At 38.8% G+C, this 18,687-nt stretch overlaps 1 protein-coding gene across 23 annotated transcripts in view; it reads right to left on the minus strand.

Moving 5' to 3' along the window:
- Positions 1-18,687, minus strand: part of LOC129765026 (glucose transporter type 1) — a 647,147-nt gene that overhangs the window by 64,320 nt on the left and 564,140 nt on the right. For all 23 annotated transcript variants that reach the window (XR_008741328.1, XR_008741330.1, XR_008741327.1 and 20 more), the window contains one exon: positions 7,136-7,275. Coding sequence is in view for 19 of the 23 variants with exons in the window: in XM_055764813.1 (XP_055620788.1) it covers positions 7,136-7,275 (140 nt within the window). In the remaining 4 variants the exon portion in view is untranslated. The remainder of the gene's footprint in view (positions 1-7,135; positions 7,276-18,687) is intronic.

Below are 18,687 nucleotides of genomic sequence, written 5' to 3' on the forward strand. Positions count from 1 at the left end.
ATTTCAGAAATAAGTTGAGGGTTTCAAAAAAAAAAGGACATTTTTAGGAAGGAATATTTTTTCGTATTTAAGTTTTATAAAAACCATGCGACTCCATTAGTCCTGTTCAGTCACCTTGAACCCAGAACGATTCGGAAGTTTCGAATTATGAAAAAGTGCATATTCAGCATCCGTTAAAATACGATTAATCTGAGCAGTTTGGATGGTGAAGGCAAAGTACTAAATTTTAAAAAAGAATGAATATTGGAGATTTGAAAGAAACTCATGGCTGGTAGCGCCATCTCAGATTGTAATAAAATGTTCAAAGTGAGCTCAAAAACATTGGCCATTAAAGTAGCTTTGCATACTTGAAATCTAAAAAACGATTTTTATTAGGTTTTTTGTTTCAAATTTTCCAAAAATTTTCAACACAAAAACAATTCGTCAAAAGATGCAAGTTAGGAAATTATTTACATATTTTGCATTAACAATACTAAGAGTTTAAGTATTATATAGAGCTTGAATTTTTTTTATATTTCAAATGTGATTCATTTCAAGAAACAATATAATATTTCAATGTTAAGGTTAAAATTAATTGGTTCTTATAGTAGTAGAGTAAAAATCGTGATTTTTGAAGATTTTAGTTGAACAATAGCTAAAAATGTTTTAAAATGATATTGTAGCATAATTAAAAAGATAAAAGTTGGATGTCAAACAACAAATTAACGATCAATTAGAAAGCATTAATTTGGTTGATATAAACAATCGATTTAATTAGGCATTTTCGGGGTGAAATTAAATTTTCTTCTAAATTATTCACTTCCAAAATGTTATTTAAATCCACTAATTCAGATGTTTAACAACTACATCCCGTACTAAATTTTCTCATCTTTCATATGAAACCAACAGAGCTCGAAACAAAAAAGAAGTGGAATAACTCTGTCATTGTTGAAATTTGATCATATGCGTAGAAGGATTTTTTTCATAAAATATGATCTTCTGTCACCTCTTGAGAGATTCTGAACGAATTTATCTTTTCATGTGAGAAAGGTGTTTTCTGACTTTAAGGGGATGAATCAAAAACTATATTTTTCTCTTATATTCAAAAAACGAAAAATATATATAGATGTGCAGAATATTCAAATCGCGAGAATTTACACACAAAAATGTTACGAGTAAAACATTTGTAATAATTTTTCAAACAAAACATGAAGAAGCACTCTAATCTCGTGGCAGTGTCCTTTTAAGATGTATGGATGACTTGTTGGTCATTGGATGGGTTGTTTATATATGTAAATTGTATTGACAAATTAAAAAAAATATTCTTCGAGAAATATCAATTTAAATTTTGGGGGTTTGGAGTTAGGAAGTTTTGAAAAAAAACTGCTTAAATTGTCGTCTAGATTATTTCTGGAGATTTCAAGTATGCAAAGTTGCTTAAATGGTCAATGTTTTAACACTCACAATATTTATGGGATGAAATTCAACTAACATTGATGGGGGTGAGAATAACTCAAAAACGGAGAAAGTTACTATTAGTAATATCTTGACAAATATTGCGAATATTTTTGAAAGCTGCGAGCCGTTTAATTGGAGACATATTTTTACTTCTTCCAATGCATAATACTTAACTGTAGTGCAAATAGTTATTATTTAATAATTCATCAAAGTCTGAAGTGTAGATAGCCATCAAATAACAACCCAGAAAAATCTCATGCCCAGAACTATCTCATTATACAGAACTAGTATAATGTTGAATATAGGATAGAATGATTCTTTTAAGTCTTGCCAGATGAGACATTGCTGAATTTGGATATCACAAAAGTTTTTCTATTAGAATTTTAACATTTTCGAACATTTTTTTTTACGCTGAGTGCGGGTGAGAATGGGTCAAGAATAAAATTGAACATATACAACTAAGTTGCAAAGTACATACAAAATACACCAATACACTCTCAATCAGTAGCAATTCTCCAAGTTCAACACTTATTACATCGCCCCTAGACGTGGTTTTTTTCGGTCCTAGGAAGTGGAATTGGGGCCAAATTCTTCCCACATTTAAGGAGAAAAACTTTTCCTTAGCGACAACTTTGCAGAAGCCATATTTTCCAGGATTACTAAAGTCGCTAATTGTAAGCCTTAAGGGCATTCAAAAGAGCAACTTGGGACATTTATCAGATTACTGTGCCTACTAAAGAGCATCTCACATGATCCAAAATCACAAAAAAAATTTGGACAGTTTTGAGGAATTCCTCAATTAGAAACGATATATAGTTAGTGAGAGCGACACACAGAAATGATTCTTTTTTTTTTCTTTTGGCTTAACCTTTTATTAAATATGGTCCCATTCACAATGTCTTGTGTATCATTCATTGCTTGGTGTTTTTGTTGTGCGGCTTGCGAAGCTTGCAACCAACCGCACTATCTCGCAGGAGGACCATCGTGATACAGCTGTTTTACGTCCCGAGTACCACCTGGACTAAACAAAGACGCTTATAGCTTATAGACGCTTATGCTTATAGCGCCAATTCCCTGTTTCCGGGTGTTTATAGCTGGAGAATGGCAATGCTATTTTGCTCTTCCCACCACACCCTAGACAGTGTTTGTCTGAACCAGTGCACGCCAGAAACTCAACCTTAGTTAATAAAATTTCTGAACCGAAAAATCTTCATATATAAACATTTCCATCGCACTTCTAGGTTGATTTACACTATTTTCGTAATTCCAATGATCATTCAAGACAATTACATGTTGTCAAATTATCCTGAAATTATTGAGAAATTGATTTCTAAACATAATTATCAATAGAAAGTAATATTCACTACTTTGACCCATTGTCACCCCCTCTAAGGGGTGAGATTGGGTCAACGTTCATTTAATCGAAGTTCAGTGACAAATTAATATTATTAAACAATTCCCTGAACACTCGTAGGTGCATCATTAGAGAACATACCTACGTAATCAGTATTGCGTTTTTCTCTAATTTACGATAGTTATTCAACAAAAAGTACGAAAACGTCCTTTTTGACCCATTCTCACCCCCATCGACGGTATTACGGCTTGTTTTGCCCCTAGCATACCATGTGACTCCATTTGTCTTCTTCATTTTTAGCTAAATCATGGAGGTGTAGGTGTAGATTTGAAATAAAACGACTTAATATTTTTATTTTTTGGGGGTCTCCGTAGCCACATTGGTTGCGCGTTCGCTTAGTAAGCGATCGAGTTCAAAACACAGGACCCTCATTGACCATCTTTGTGTTGTTACAGAATAACTACGTCCACGCATCAACCAACAGCGATGGAGATCGATCCACGGTCGACTTAATATTTTAAATTGTATAAATAAAGGCACATTCAAATTAAGGATGGTAATCTGTGATAACATGTAAAAAGTTCATATATATTGATTTTACTTTGTGGTAAAAGATTATAAAATTGGTATTTTTGGAATAATCGACTAAAAGGCCGATACAACCCACCCTAGTCTGAAATTTTTCGATAAGGAGTAAACATAAGAGATTTTCAACATCGGTATATTTTTTTGTTCGATTTCTTTTCATGGAACTGCTGTACAAGTTGTGTTCAAATTGTAAGGTTACTACCCAAATTTCGCAAGTAATGTACACGATTTACTTTTTTTTTGCATTGTCGTGTTGGTAAACTTTTCCTGAACATATGTTTCTTGTATGAACTATAAAGCATATTTTGTTTGTTTTGGATAGATAAAAAAGATAGGACGTGTTATATGAACTCGGTGAATTTTTGCTCTGAAAAATAATTGATTGAAGAATTTGTATCAAATTTTGTGTGCGAAAACGAAATAAAGTGCTCCAAAATACTTGAAATGTTGGCAGTAGCAAAACGCGGGTCTGTTCTGAGTAAAAAAAATAAATAAGGAGTATAAGATGGTAGAAAAGATGCAAATGACGAAACTTGCATCGTTCCAGCTCTTCAAAAACAAATCTCGCGTAACTTTTGAAAAGGTCCTATGTAACAAATGTAAACAAATCGAGTTAATGGATGCACGCTATTAGTTTTCAATCATTGAATGTATTACAAAAACAATCGTTCACGTATCTATCTTCTTCATCTTTTTGTCGCCGATACAAAAAATATCCAATGTACAGATTCGAATTTTAAGCACCCGGCTGTTACTTTTTTTTTTTTTTTATCTTCGCTTATTTTTCGTCGGCCTATTTCCGCCACTTTAGTGCCAATCACCGACATCAGGGAGGCGACTCCACCTGTTCCTACCTATCAGACCCAACAACTCATGAGCCGGGCCAACTTCTTTTACTTCCGCTCCGAAGGAAGACGTAACCAGAGATTTTTCGCCTCAGAAAATCCCAACGACGCCAGCTGGGATTGAACCCAGGCCGATCGGATTGTGAGGCTGTTACGCTAACCATACAACCACTGGCGCCGTCACGGCTGTTACTTCGGACGCCACTTTCCTCCGACGGCCGAAACGTCCGAAGTAACAAAGCAGACAAAACAACTCGCAGTCGTACTTCGGTCGTTTTGGAATTTGTTTCTTACAGGTGTTGTTATCGATTTTAGTGAAATTCAACGAGTGATAACAATAATAATCAGTCTTTAGAACGAAATGCTGATATTTGGATTGTTGTTTATTAGTTAGTTTCAAGTTTTTATAGTGCAACGTAATATGTCCAATGTGCAAACGCGGGCAGTCAAAACGTCCAATGTAACATTTTTCGCTCCGATGCTTCAACCTTAATCTCAAATCACGGAACAATAGTTACGATTGGTTTTACGAAGTTATTCTTGACAGCTAGTGGTGAAAACAGTGATAAAGATTGATAGCTTTTAAGACAATTCGCGAAATAATGTTCGGGTCTTCAACTACGTTTTTCTCGAGTTGGCGAAAATGTTACATTGGACCTTTTCAAAAGTTACGCGAGAAATCAAGAAGTTAAAGCAACAAAACAAACTGTTATGGAAAATCATCGAAACACTTCTTAGTAAAGTTGTTGAGGATTCTGGCATATCGATTAGCTCATCCTATCCAATTTTTCTAATGTTTCGGACGTAAAATGTGTATCAGCAATATTTGTTCCGAAAATGCTTAATTTTGAACAGATGAACCTTCACATAAGTATTACTCAGAAGCCGTTGAATGACGTCTATGATGATCAAAAGAGTCATGACTGGCGACCAATCGTAGTATGTGATTATGATAAGGAAAGCTAATTCTTTGCAAAATTCTTTGGTTCTTTTTTGATAGCAGAGAATTGTCGTACAGACCAACACTAGACTAATCCTTGTATCTGTCAAAAACAAACTAAACAAAAAAAATCAAATGTTCTCACTTCTTAGTTTTAGTATACACCAATTCCATGCCCAACTTGCCGAAAAGTTCATAAACAGTGAGGCAAAACAATTTTTTTTTCAGTAGAATTGAAGCCAAATACCAATGACATTTTATTTTTTCTGTCTATTCTAATTCATAATCAATTTTTACTTAGGTTCATAATATACTCCTGTTGAATTTGACCAAACCATTTGAAACAATCTTAAAAAAGGCGTTTCAGTGCGTTTGATCCAAATTAGGCTAATAATCACGTGTACCAGAGTAGCTTCTGTTATTTCAAAAAACCTGATACTCGTATTTAACCCTTGAATGCATGATGATGTATATGTACATCAGTGTTTTCTTTTTTACATAATATCTAAACGGTAATTCAATTATCTACCCGTTTCAATTTATTGTATTTAAAAAGGAAAAAGAAAACATGCATTTAAGGGTTAAAGCCTTTCTATAGAAAAAAATATTTCGTCACATCATACGAAATATGATATTAGCGTAGCGTTTTACCGTAGAAATCGGTAGATTCAAAATAGTCTACGAACTCACGAAAATAAAAAAAAACTGGCATCTCTGGTCGCAACCGAACCGTTTGCCCGTCAGGGATTCTGGACGGCATGTGCGAAACACTTCTTTTAAAAGTTTATGAACCAAAACCGAAGGCTGGCTGATTGGAATGCAATCGTCGGAACTCGAGGCCTCGGAGATCAAGGGGGCCAACAACAACAACAACAAACAATAAACTATTGTTTCGGAACTGTGTTTCCCGGTTGTGTTGTATCCTTCTACTTTGCTCTTCCGTTTCGCTGCGTTGCACTGATTTTTTTTTTCTTTTATTCTTTTTGTTTACTTCCGTTCCAGCCGATATCGGTGTTTTACTACGATTTCTCAGGGTGGCTGACTGGCTGACGGTGGACGGAGGTGGTTGCGAACCGGAAAGAATATGTTTATACTATCATTGTCAAAGTTGGTTAACTATTTTCTTTCTTTCGCCCCGGGAAGAAAAATGTAAGTTAAATTGCACGTGAATCGGGCGCAATGTCGGCGGAACAATGGCGAACTGGTAAAACTGAACCAAATTGGTGTAATGAAAGATTGGAAAATGTGAGCGGGAGGACGAGTGGTTGGATCTCACGCTGATTCGGCGAGGTTGGTTGAGGGGATTGCGAAAAGTTTTTAAATAATGGCAAACGATATTCTAGCCCTCTTTTCTGTGGATAGGGACACGGGATACCTGACAGGAGGCAGGAGGCAGGAGCTGGGTGCTGTGGTCGAGTACTTTTTCCCTCATTCTTTTTTTTATTGCGTTCTAGGGAAAACTTTCCGGTCGAGTGGTTTGCGTTGAGAAATTTAGTTCTCGGGTATCGATAAATTTCGGACTGAGAAGTTTTCCCCATTCTGCGCGCTCTCTCTCTAATATCGCTTGATTTTCTACCTCTGTCTTTTGCTCGGATTTTTGCGATTGGGACAATACTGAATTGTTTTATTATGATAGTTGGAAGTTAGTTTGATTTCTGGCAGAGTTTCGATACCCGTTTAGCGGAGGTCGCCTATCTTCTGTGTTTTTGAACGAGCAGCTTGAACGCGATTGTTCGGAGCAATTTTCAGCCAATTATTTTATAGTGGTTCGAGAGAGGTATGCTCAGTTGGTTCGATTTTTGTTTTCGCGAGTTGGGTTAAGGTGCGTATTATGATTTGCTGTTTAGGTTATTTGGAGATGAATGATTAAGGTTTAGTAGATTATTTTTTCTAGCTTTGGTTTTTTGTTAGTTGATTGTTGTGGTCTTGTTATTTGATATGAATAAAAAAGGCAGTACAAATTTATCTTACCTTCCATTCCCGTGCCTAAATAGTGCTAAAATTTCTTCGAACGTTTTGTTTTTGGTCTCAGGAACCTTTTTATATGTAAATATCCAAAATATTGCTAAAAATACACTAAACGGTAGGAATGTATAATTTTCCAAGGCAGTCTGAAACGAGAACAATGAAAAAAAATCATTAGAAAGGGTGGCATGGATATGTTCATGACAAATGTCTTCAAATGTAACTGTGCTCTGCTTTTGCATTAGCATTAACCTAATCAACAGAACGTAAACAAGAGCAATCGGTTTGGCTGGAGTCATTTCTACATCGTGAGAAGAGGCTTACGCCCTATATAATTTTCCAGGTTAGTTGCATGGAGCATATGTCTGCTGAATCATGCGGAAATATACACAATTTCATATAAAAATTATCCTCTTCGATTCATTTATTGTCCACTCCTGGTTATTGCACTCCCGGTCGAGAATATATTACTGAGAAAACGGTGCATTCATAGAACATCAACTGAGATTTATTGCGACTAGTATTAGTTGTGGACGCTGTTGGTTCTGTAGGTTAGTTGACACAGTATATGCCCAGCCATAGACATTCTTGTGGATACTACAGCCAGTGTTATTATGCTCTTTCCATTGTGATTAAGGATCCATTGAACCGAAATTTTGATGCATGATACCTTCCATGTGCGCGTTGAAACTGTAATTCTGAAATAATTAGGCCGATTCGATAACTGGTTAGTTCGCCGTTCTGGTTCACTGCAACGATGCCTCCCACCGCGACATCCTTCAAGAAGATCTTTTCCCTGAAGACGTTGATGGTGAAATGAAAGGACATCGAGTCAACATTTAACGACATCTAGCACTATGTACAGGAGTTGTAGAAGTGCATTTGCAGAATATTGATGAATTGTGGCAAATTTTCCGAAACAATATCCCACGACGATTTCGAAGAAAGACCGAGGCTCACGAAAAGGATAGATAGGAGTTCAATAATCGATATTACCAGGCTAAATCCTTTTTGATGGACGAGTTCAAGAAGAGAATGGAATTGGCACAGCAAGATCACTCCCTGAGAGGTGACTCATCTGTGCTTTCTATTGTCGATCACGTTTGGCTACCCCAGATAAAGCTGCAAACCCTCAGTGGAAATAACGATGACTGATTAAGTTTTCGGGAGCTTTTTACCTCATCAAACATTGGAAAGGAAATTTGCCAGAGGTAGAGAAGTTTCACAATTCACAGGGATGTCTCCAAGGCGAACTGAAGACCCATTACCGAAGACAATTAGCTGGTAGCTTGGGAGATGTTGATGACTCGCTACAATAACAGTAAACAGCTGAAGAAACGTAAAATACAATCGCATTTAATGTTGCCCACGCCTTCGAGAGAATCGCTGTCTGAACTTCATTGTCTTCTGGAATGGTTTAGAGAGGACTGTCTTGAACTTAGATCAGTTTGTGAAATCGATTGATTACAAGGATCTCCTCCAAATTAACTTTCTAATATTTCGCCTGAATCCGATTACGCTTAGAGCCTGGGAGGAGCTTTCATCAACGCTAGAGCACAATTCATTTTAATTTTTTTTTTCCATCGACGAGTACGAGCTCTGGAATCATAGCCAGACAAGGGTGCTCATCAACAGTCTTCTCTACAAAAACCGAAGTTAGCGACGGTAAAGGCTTTTCTCGGTATTTTCAAAGCAGCTAAAAGGCGCTTTATAGCATGCTCAGCGAATCACTTACTGTACCAATGTAATGAATTTCGGGCGATGTCGGTTGCAGATAAGGACTCCCTATTCCTCAAACATGGTTTATGCTGGAACTGTTTTCGGCGGGGACGCCAAGCTAAACAGTGCCTCTCCAGTTTTTCTTGTCGGAACTGTAGCGGTCGCCACCTACATTGGTCTGTTTTAGACCGGAAGGGTATACTAGTATAAGGGCAATACAGGTCGGACTCGATTATCCGGAGTATTGATTTTTTTTCACTCCGGATAATCGAATCCTCCGGATAATCGAGTCATAAAAAACGAATTTTTCACAGTTATTTATAAAAAAATGTAAATACAAGATGGCGGCCGCTACAAAATGGCGGATTACACATTTTTTCAAACCCCCACCAATATGTATATCAAATGAAAGGGATTGACAGTAATTTACGAAAAATTCAAATCCAAAATGGCCGTCACCACAAAATGGCGCCAAATATATTTCTTTTCAAAACCTCATCAATATGGGTATCAAAAGAAAGTTCTCGACTAGTAGAAAATAGCATGAAAAATCCAACTCCAAGATGACCGCAGTCCCCAAACAACTAATTACTTTTTAAGTGGTTTCATTCAGCTTGAACTGTTTGTATGTATGTTGGAATGTTTGAAGGGTTGTCCAACAATCATATAAAATTGAACCCGTTCCTGTTGACTGATTGATCTGAAAATTTTGAAGACACCTTTAATTCATATGTCATTATAAAACTACGTATTCCATGATCTTGAAAAATTCAATTTGGACGTCGCTAAAAAATGGCTGAATGACTTGACTTGGAGAACACGAAACATAATAAACAGCATAAATTTAAAAAGGTGGCCGCCACTAAATGGTCGATTATGTATTTTTTGCAATCCCTCAATATCGTTATCAAATAAAATGATTTGACTAATAGAATACAGTACATCATGAAAATATTCCGAAGAAAATTAGGTAAGAAATAAACGTTGGATTTTCATTATCCATAGTTAGTTGTTTCATCACATACCCCACGATTTTATTTTAGTCTCATCATTGTCCTAAATTAATGAAGGAACGGATGTGATAACTACTAACTGCTACTTGTTGACTTCCTCACAGGACCAAAATTTTGAATTCAAGTCCTCAAATTTCTCGGCAGCAGATACGTTCCAACTCGTCTTTGTCGATTGATTGTGCACCACGCAACCCATCCGAAAATCGAACCCCTCAAATTAGGCATTTTTCAACCGAGTGAAATCTTTCTCCCGGTTTCGAAGAACTCGAAGAACAGCTCAATGCCAAGAACCGTACCTATTCCCTGAGAGACTAAAAACGAAAAGTCTGCTAACTTTTCTGATTCGGGAATTTTACAACCATCGGTATTCACGGAGCTTTGTAAATTAGCCGGACCTTTGAAAAAACAAGTACATTCATGCTTCTTCCTAGTTCGCCACAGTGAGCGTACCATAGCCCTTATCCTTTATTAGACCTTCGACGACGTCTGTTCAATCCCGATGATTGCAACATCCACCTTCTTTTTTCAGACGCTAAACTTAACCTCTACAATGACAACCGCTGTGGCGAAAAGAACTTGAGATGTGTACCGCAGAGCTGCACCCGATACTTGAAGATTGCTCACTGTCCTTCTGGATGTCGGAGTTGGAGTTTCTCTTGAATCCTTGGAAGTAGATGCGGTTGATGCTGGTACAGGTCGGACTCGATTATCCGGAAACTCGATTATCTGGAGACTCGATTATCCGGGATTCGATTATCCGGAATTTTAGACTCGATTATCCGGAGTATTTTGTTTTTGATTTTCGGAAATTTTGAATAATTTGTATAATGATCCCATATTGAATAGCTAATATGGGTATCAAATGAAAGGGCTTTACTAGTTTCTCAGAACCCCATCAATATGGGTATCAAATGAAAAGGTTTAACTAGTAGAACACAGTTATTTATGAAAAATGCAAATCCAAAATGGTCACCACCACAAGATTAAATGCTTTCCTATTACAGAGTTCATTCAAAGGGACATCGTCGCAATCAGAGTGGAAGTACCAACCGCCAAAGGAAGATCCGACATCGTAATTGCGTCGGCTTACTTTCCTGGCGACGTTCCTGAAATTCCCCGAAACGAGAGGTAGCGGTGTTTGTTAACTACTGTAGGGAATTCAACAAGGACTTCATCATCGGATGTGATGCCAACGTTCATCACACAATATGGGCAAGTACCGACATTAACTACCGAGGTGAGTGTCTTTTAGAATTTCTCTCGTCAAACAACATAGATATTGCTAACAAAGGAACTGAACCAAAATTCATAAACGCAATCAGACAAGAAGTCTTAGACCTAACGCTGTATAGCCCGGTTATTCTTGACAAGATTCAAAATGGAGAATCAAAACTAATTCCGATTGTGAGAACATTTTTGAAAGAAAAATGTGGTTTTTTGGCAGCGTTCATTTCCCTCGATGCCTGATTCAGTGCAAGAGGTCAAGGATTTGACCACTGTAATAGAGTGGAATTGCAGAAGCATCATTCCTAAACTAGATCAGTTTAAATTTTTAGTTCACAGCTCTAACTGTGATGTATTTTCTCTCTGTGAAACATGGCTCTCTTCAGCCGATGAGCTGAATTTCCACGATTTCAACAATATTCGCCTCGATCGAAATGACTCGTTTGGTGGCGTACTATTGGGGATTAAAAAATGTCACTCCTTCTATAGAGTCGCTCTCCCATCGATGACAGGCATTGAAGTTGTTGCTTGCCAGACACAAATCAATGGCAAAGACCTCTGCATTGCTTCGATATATATCCCTCCCAGAACTACGGTAGGCCGCCATCAGTTCTTTGATACTATCGAGTCAATGCCGGAGCCGCGGTTAATCTTAGGTGATTTCAACTCCCATGGAACAGCATTGGGATCACTCTACGATGACAACCGTGCCACTTTGATTTATGATCTGTGCGACAACTTCAAATTGACAGTTTTGACTACTGGGGAAGCAACCAGAATAGCCAACCTTCCTGCACGGGCAAGCATGCTAGACATATCTCTATGCTCTTCTTCGTTATCCCTGGATTGCACGTGGAAGGTAATCCAAGATCCCCACGGTAGTGATCACCTACCAATAATTTTATCGATCGCTAATGAATCAAGCTCTCGTGAGTCAGTCAATATTTCGTATGACCTCACGAAGAATATTGACTGGAGAACATTTGCGGAAATAATATCTGAAGCAATTGTTTCAATGTATGAACTTCCTCCACTCGAAGAGTATAACTTTATATCGAGTTTGATTTACGAAAGCGCACTTCAAGCTCAATAGAAACGTGTACTGGCTACCACTTTCCGACGTCGTCCTCCATCACTTTGGTGGGACAAGGAATGTTCAAAGGTCTACCTTGAAAAATTATCCGCTTTCAAAAAAATCAGGAAAACTGGTTTGGTGGAATGGTTTCTAAAGTACCAAGCTCTAGAAGCCAAACTAAAAGGTTTGATTAAAGCAAAAACCGTGGATATTGGAGGAAGTTCGTCAATGGTTTGTCAAGGGAGACCGCTATGAGCACTCTTTGGAATACGGCTAGGAAAATGCGTGGCTGGAACCATACAAACGAAAGTGAGGAATACTCTGACCGTTGGATTTTTAACCTTGCAAAGAAGGTTTGCCCCGACACCGTTCCTGCACAAAACGTCGTACGCGACATTCCACTTCAAAGCGATTATGAGAATTTTTCGATGGTGGAATTCTCAATTGCCCTTCTCTCATGTAACAATTCAGCTCCGGGGTCGGACAAGATTAAATTCAACTTGTTGAAGAATCTTCCCGACTTGGCAAAACAGCGTTTGCTGAACTTGTTCAAAAAGTTTCTGGAGCTGAATATTGTCCCGCATGACTGGAGACAAGTGAGAGTGATAGCCATACGGAAACCCAACAAGCCGGCTTGCGATTCTACTTCGTTTGGACAAGTGGGTCGAAACGAACAATTTGCTGTCAAATACGCAGTTTGGCTTCCGTCGAGGTGAAGGGACAAATGATTGTCTCGCGCTACTATCTTCTGAAATCCAAATCGCATTTGCTCGCAAAGAACAAATGGCTTCCGTTTTTCTCGATATCAAAGGGGCATTTGATTCAGTTTCCATGGAAATTCTCTCAGAGAAGCTTCATAATCGTGGACTTTCACCAATTCTCAACAATTTCCTGTACAATTTACTGTCAGAAAAGCACATGATTTTCTCTCATGGCAGCTCGAAATCTTCTCGTTACAGTTTTATGGGCCTACCACAAGGCTCCTGCCTAAGCCCCCTCTTGTACAGTTTTTACGTCAATGATATGGATGATTGTCTAACTAGAGATTGCACGCTGAGACAACTTGCAGACGATGGAGTTATTTCCATCACTGGTACTAATCCCGTCGTTCTGCAAAAGTCGTTGCAAGATACCCTGAACAACCTGTTCACGTGGGCCCTCAAGCTGGGTATTGAATTCTCTACGGAGAAAACTGAAATGGTCGTTTTTTCTAGGAAGCACGAACCCGCCCAATTCCTGCTTCACCTATCCGGCAAAACGATCCAACACTCTATGTTTTTCAAATACCTGGGTGTATATTTTGATTCTAAGTGTACCTGGGGGAGACACATTGCGTATCTGAAACAGAAATGCCAGCAAAGAATCAATTTTCTCCAAACAATTACCGGATCATGGTGGGGTGCCCATCCAGGAGACCTCATTCAGTTGTACAAAACAACGATATTATCAGTGTTAGAATATGGCAGTTTTTGCTTCCGATCAGCTGCCAGGATTCATATTCTCAAGCTGGAGAGAATACAATATCGTTACTTGCGTATAGCCATGGGGTGTTTGCATTCGACACATACGATGAGTCTCGAAGTCTTGGCAGGAGTAACCCCGCTTACTCTTCGGTTCACAGAATTATCCTACAGATTTCTCATCCGTTGCAAGATCATGAATCCATTGGTGATTGATAACTTCGAAAATCTACTCCAACTGACTCCTCAGTCAAGTTTTATGTCTTTATACCATGAGTACCTTACCCACGACGTGCACCCTTCACCAGGCATCTCCAACCAAGTTTGCTTCCCATACTTTTGCAATTCCTCTGTCATTTTTGATCTGTCCATGCGACAAAAAATCCATGGAATCCCAGATCACCTACGCTCCGATTCTATTCCGCCGATATTTTCGGCAGAATATGGGAAAGTTGGATCTGATAAAATGTTCTTTACTGACGGTTCATTCATAAACGGGTCCACTGGCTTCGGCATCTTCAATGAAAATTCCAGTGCCTCTTTCAAACTCAAAGATCCTTGTTCCGTGTATGTCGCTGAACTGGGTGCGATATACTACGCACTGGGGATCATTGAAACATTGCCCATCGACCACTACTTTATTTTTTCAGACAGTCTCAGCTCAATAGAGGCAATCCGCTCAATGAAGGTTGATAAACGCTCATCTTATTTCCTAACAAGAATAAGACAACTATTGAGTGTTTTGGTCGAAAAATTATTCAAGATTACCTTAGCATGGGTTCCCTCTCATTGCTCGATTCCGGGGAATGAGAAAGCGGACTCGCTAGCTAAGGTGGACGCTTTAGAAGGCACACTTTTTGAAAGGCAAATTGCTTATAATGAATTTTTTCCACATTCCTCGTCAGTATACGCTCGTAAGTTGGCAGCGCATGTGGAGTGAAGATGAGTTCGGTCGTTGGTTACACACGATTATCCTTAAGGTCTCGACAAGTGCATGATTCAAGAGATTGAATGTAGGTCGTGATTTCATTCGCGTGATATCTCGGCTTATGTCCAATCAATACAACCTAAACGCGCATCTTTATCGCATTGAGCTCACAGCAAGCAATCTATGTGATTGTGGCGATGGCTACCACGACATCCAGCATGTTGTCTGGTCGTGTATCCGGTTCCATGCTGCTCGCTCTCAGCTCTCTAGAGCACTGAGAGCACAAGGCAGACAATCGGATATCCCCGTCCGAAACATCTAAGGTAGCCGTGATCCTGATCTTCTGCTTCATCTATACCTGTTCCTCAGAAACGCCGATGTCAACGTTTAATGATGTTTCCTTCGTTGTGTCCCCGTTTCATATCCCCCCTATCCAAACGATAAACTTTTACTTAGTCGCGGCAATACATACACACACTCTTTACAGATGCACGGGCCGAAGGTTGTGCAGTCCACTGATCATTGAACAAGAGCCAAAGGTTGTACCGCTCATGACAACTCTACACGAGCTGATGATTGCGCCGGCTAGTGACCATTCTATCCTGGATTCCTCGAGTCGAGAAAGACGCACCAGCTAGATATGAGGTACAGACTAGGGGGGCGTTGCTGATTAATGGTCAGCTGCATCCCAATAGGAAGTATCCCGTGTCGGGCACACGTACAGAGCATCGAAGACTGCAACATACCAATTATGAGAACACTTGTAAAACTAACCTCGAGCCAACCGCGAGTAATCGGTTACATATTACTAACATAGTTGTAAGCAAACATTGTCGAAATATTGAACTCCCGGCCCCGTTAGGCTGACGCGATATGAGCCTTAATAAAAATATATATTTTGGATAAAAAAAAAACTATTTCCACCTCTTATCGAGATTTCGAGAGAAGTCTGATACTAGAGCACATTCCTTCGATATGGGGACTTGTTAAAGTAGTTTTCATTCCAAAAGCGGGGAAACGTGACAAATCACTCCCAAAAGCATTCAGACCAATTAGTTTATAATCAATATTGCTGAAAACTATGGAAAAAGTTTCATATGGATACATAAAGTCTGTATTCATGTCCAAATGCCCATTATCTAAATACCAGTTTGCCTATCAATCAGGCAAATCCACAGTAACAGCGCTACACACGCTTGTAACAAAAATTGAAAAATCTCTCTCGTCAAAAGAAACCGCTCTATGCGCATTTCTTGACATCGAAAGTGCCTTTGATAATGCTTCTTATCTATCAATGGTACAATCGATGAGAAAAAGACGCTTCGATAACTGCCTAGTCAAATGGATCCAGGGCATGCTCACACATAGACGAATCACCTCGGAGCTGGGCGGGTCTTCAACATATGTGATTGCAACGAAAGGTTGCCCACAAGGAGGGGTTTTATCACCCCTCCTTTGGTCACTTGTAGTTGACGACCTTCTGATAAGTTTAGAGGTAAAAGGATTCGAAGTTGTGGGCTTTGCCGATGATCCAGTCATAATGGTACGTGGCAAGTTCGACGACGTATTATCGAGCAGAATGCAGATGGCCTTAAACTTTACACAATCTTGGTGTATCACAGAAGGTCTGAGCATAAAGCGGCCCTTACATCTACAATATTATTGCACAACATAGGTGGTGTTTCAGATATTGAAATGTTGTACAATATATTGTATGATATCAAAAAATTTAGATATTTATTGTGCAACGCTTACAATATTGCATGATCTATGTGTGACGTTGTGCGATATGGTGTCAGTTAATGTCAAAGCTCATGTTTATATTTACATCGTCTCGGGTGTAAAGTGAGTGTTTTCCTAAAAAAATTCACAGACTGTTTTTCGAGGTAGCGTGTGTCGCCATGGCCATCAAAACGCCGACGGGGATTTTATTATCGAGTTTATTGAGACTAATCGTTCACTTTCGGCATTATGGGATATCAAGTGTCAGGTTCCAACGAGTACTTGCGATGAAATATTGAACGTCAGTAGCCAGCCTTGCACAATATTCAGGACCGACTACAATATCATCCCCAAATGATTCAATTTTGTTGCACAAACATGACTGTGACGCCATAATATTGTACGTCTGTGCACAACCTTCAATAACAATGTCAATAAATCGGTACAATAGTATTGTGCGTGTATGGGGCGCCTAAATCTCTCAAAAACAACTATTCCTTTCACCAGAAAGAAAAACTGCATCTGCAGTCTTTACGTTTTGGGGGAGAGGAAATAAAAAGCAGCGCTTCAGTGAAATAACTAGGTGTTAACTTAGATGCCAAACTAAACTGGAACTCAGATTCATTAATCAGCAAGGCCAACTCAGCCCTATGGGCATGCTCTAAAATGATAGGAAGAACATGGGGCCTTAAACCAAAAATGGTTATGTGGGTCTACACTGCAATTGTGCTGCCTAGGATAACCTATGCCTCACTTGTATGGTGGCCAAAGACTAAGGAGACTGTAGCTACAAAAAAGCTAAACAAACTCCAACGACTAGCATGCGATGCAATTACTGGAGCAATGCGGAGCACTCCTTCAAAGGTATTGAAGGCTATCCTTCATCTGGTACCTTTGAACCAGGTTCAGCTAGAGGCCAAAAAAGCGCTCTAAAGCTTGAAAGATGGAAAAAAAATACTAGACGGGGACAAAACTGGTCACTTGAGCATCCTGAATTTCTTACTCATTGGAACAGCCTCAGAGATGAACAGTGATTGGATGGAACGTAGGACTAATTATGACATTCCATACAGAGTGATCGAACATTCTCGTTCAGTATGGGATGAAGGTTTTTCAGGCAGAATTAGCTGCAATAATAGAATGTTCAAATGTCTGCCTCAAAAGAAAATATAAACATGCTAGCATCTGCATATTCTCAGACAGTCAAGCGGCACTTAAAGCTCTAAATGCTTTTGTTCTTCAAAAATTGTCTGGGAATGAATTTCCCTTTTACGGCAATTAAGTCAGATAAGTTAGGTACAATTGTACTGGATTCCTGGCCATTGCGGTATAGAGGGCAACGAACGAGCAGATGAACTTGCCAGGAACGGCTCAAACTCACCATTCACTGGTCCATAACCAGTCTGTGGACTTTCTGACTGTGTGTTGAAAAGTGAGCTGAATAAATGGGAAGACCGGGAAGTGACAGCCAATTAGATGGATGCAAAACTTAAACAGGCGGAAAAATTTATTACGCCGAGTATTAAAATTACTCAACAGCTGCTAAGCCTTAGTAAGAAAGACCTCAGCACATTTACTTGTCTTGTAACAGGACTAACTGCCCGAGTAAATACCATCTTAAAAACATAGGTTTAGTACAAGATGATATTTGTCGCTTTTGTAATGCCGAAATCGAAACCTCGGAATATTTGCTCTGTAACTGCGGAGCTCTAACTAGACGCAGACTTCAACACCTTGATAAAGCTATTCTGGAGCCCAAGGAAATTTGGTCTGCGTCGCCGATCAGGATTATAAATTTTATCAAACAGATTATTCCTGATTGGCACCTTTCTCGCTCTAGCTTTCAGTCTACTCCTTCATCAATAAACAGTAGATAAGGTTGAAGTGTAGAATAAAAAAGGGGTATACAACAATAGTTCAAAATAATGGACGCAGTGGTTCACACCCAACAGGGAAAAAAAGTCCGTGTGTCCTGAAACAAGAAAATGATAAAATCATCCAGAAAAAAACATTTCGGTTTCGAGACATCAGCAATGGTAGATATTCAGGAGCTGGTTAACTCAACCATCAACGATATTGCTAAAAATTTGCATATATCTAATCCTACAAAAGCGAAATTGAACTGTAAATGGGGTAGGACGGCAGTTCTGAAAACAGCACAAACAGAAGTTTCCAAATGAAAATTCAACAGGTGAATTTCTGTTCTTGATTGATGACATAATGACATGAGATGACAGAAGACACTTATGCAAACAATTATGCTGCTTTTTAAAAACAACTAATTCAACATGATTTGAACCAGTGGTTACTCAAACAATGATTTCTGCGTATCCGAAATGATCAGATTTTTTTTAGTCGCTTGAGAACCTTATACGATTTTTCAAATGACATGAGACATTTATGCAAACAATAGTTCT

The sequence above is a fragment of the Toxorhynchites rutilus genome, chromosome 2, assembly GCF_029784135.1.
Source record: "Toxorhynchites rutilus septentrionalis strain SRP chromosome 2, ASM2978413v1, whole genome shotgun sequence".
Taxonomy (NCBI): domain Eukaryota; kingdom Metazoa; phylum Arthropoda; class Insecta; order Diptera; family Culicidae; genus Toxorhynchites; species Toxorhynchites rutilus.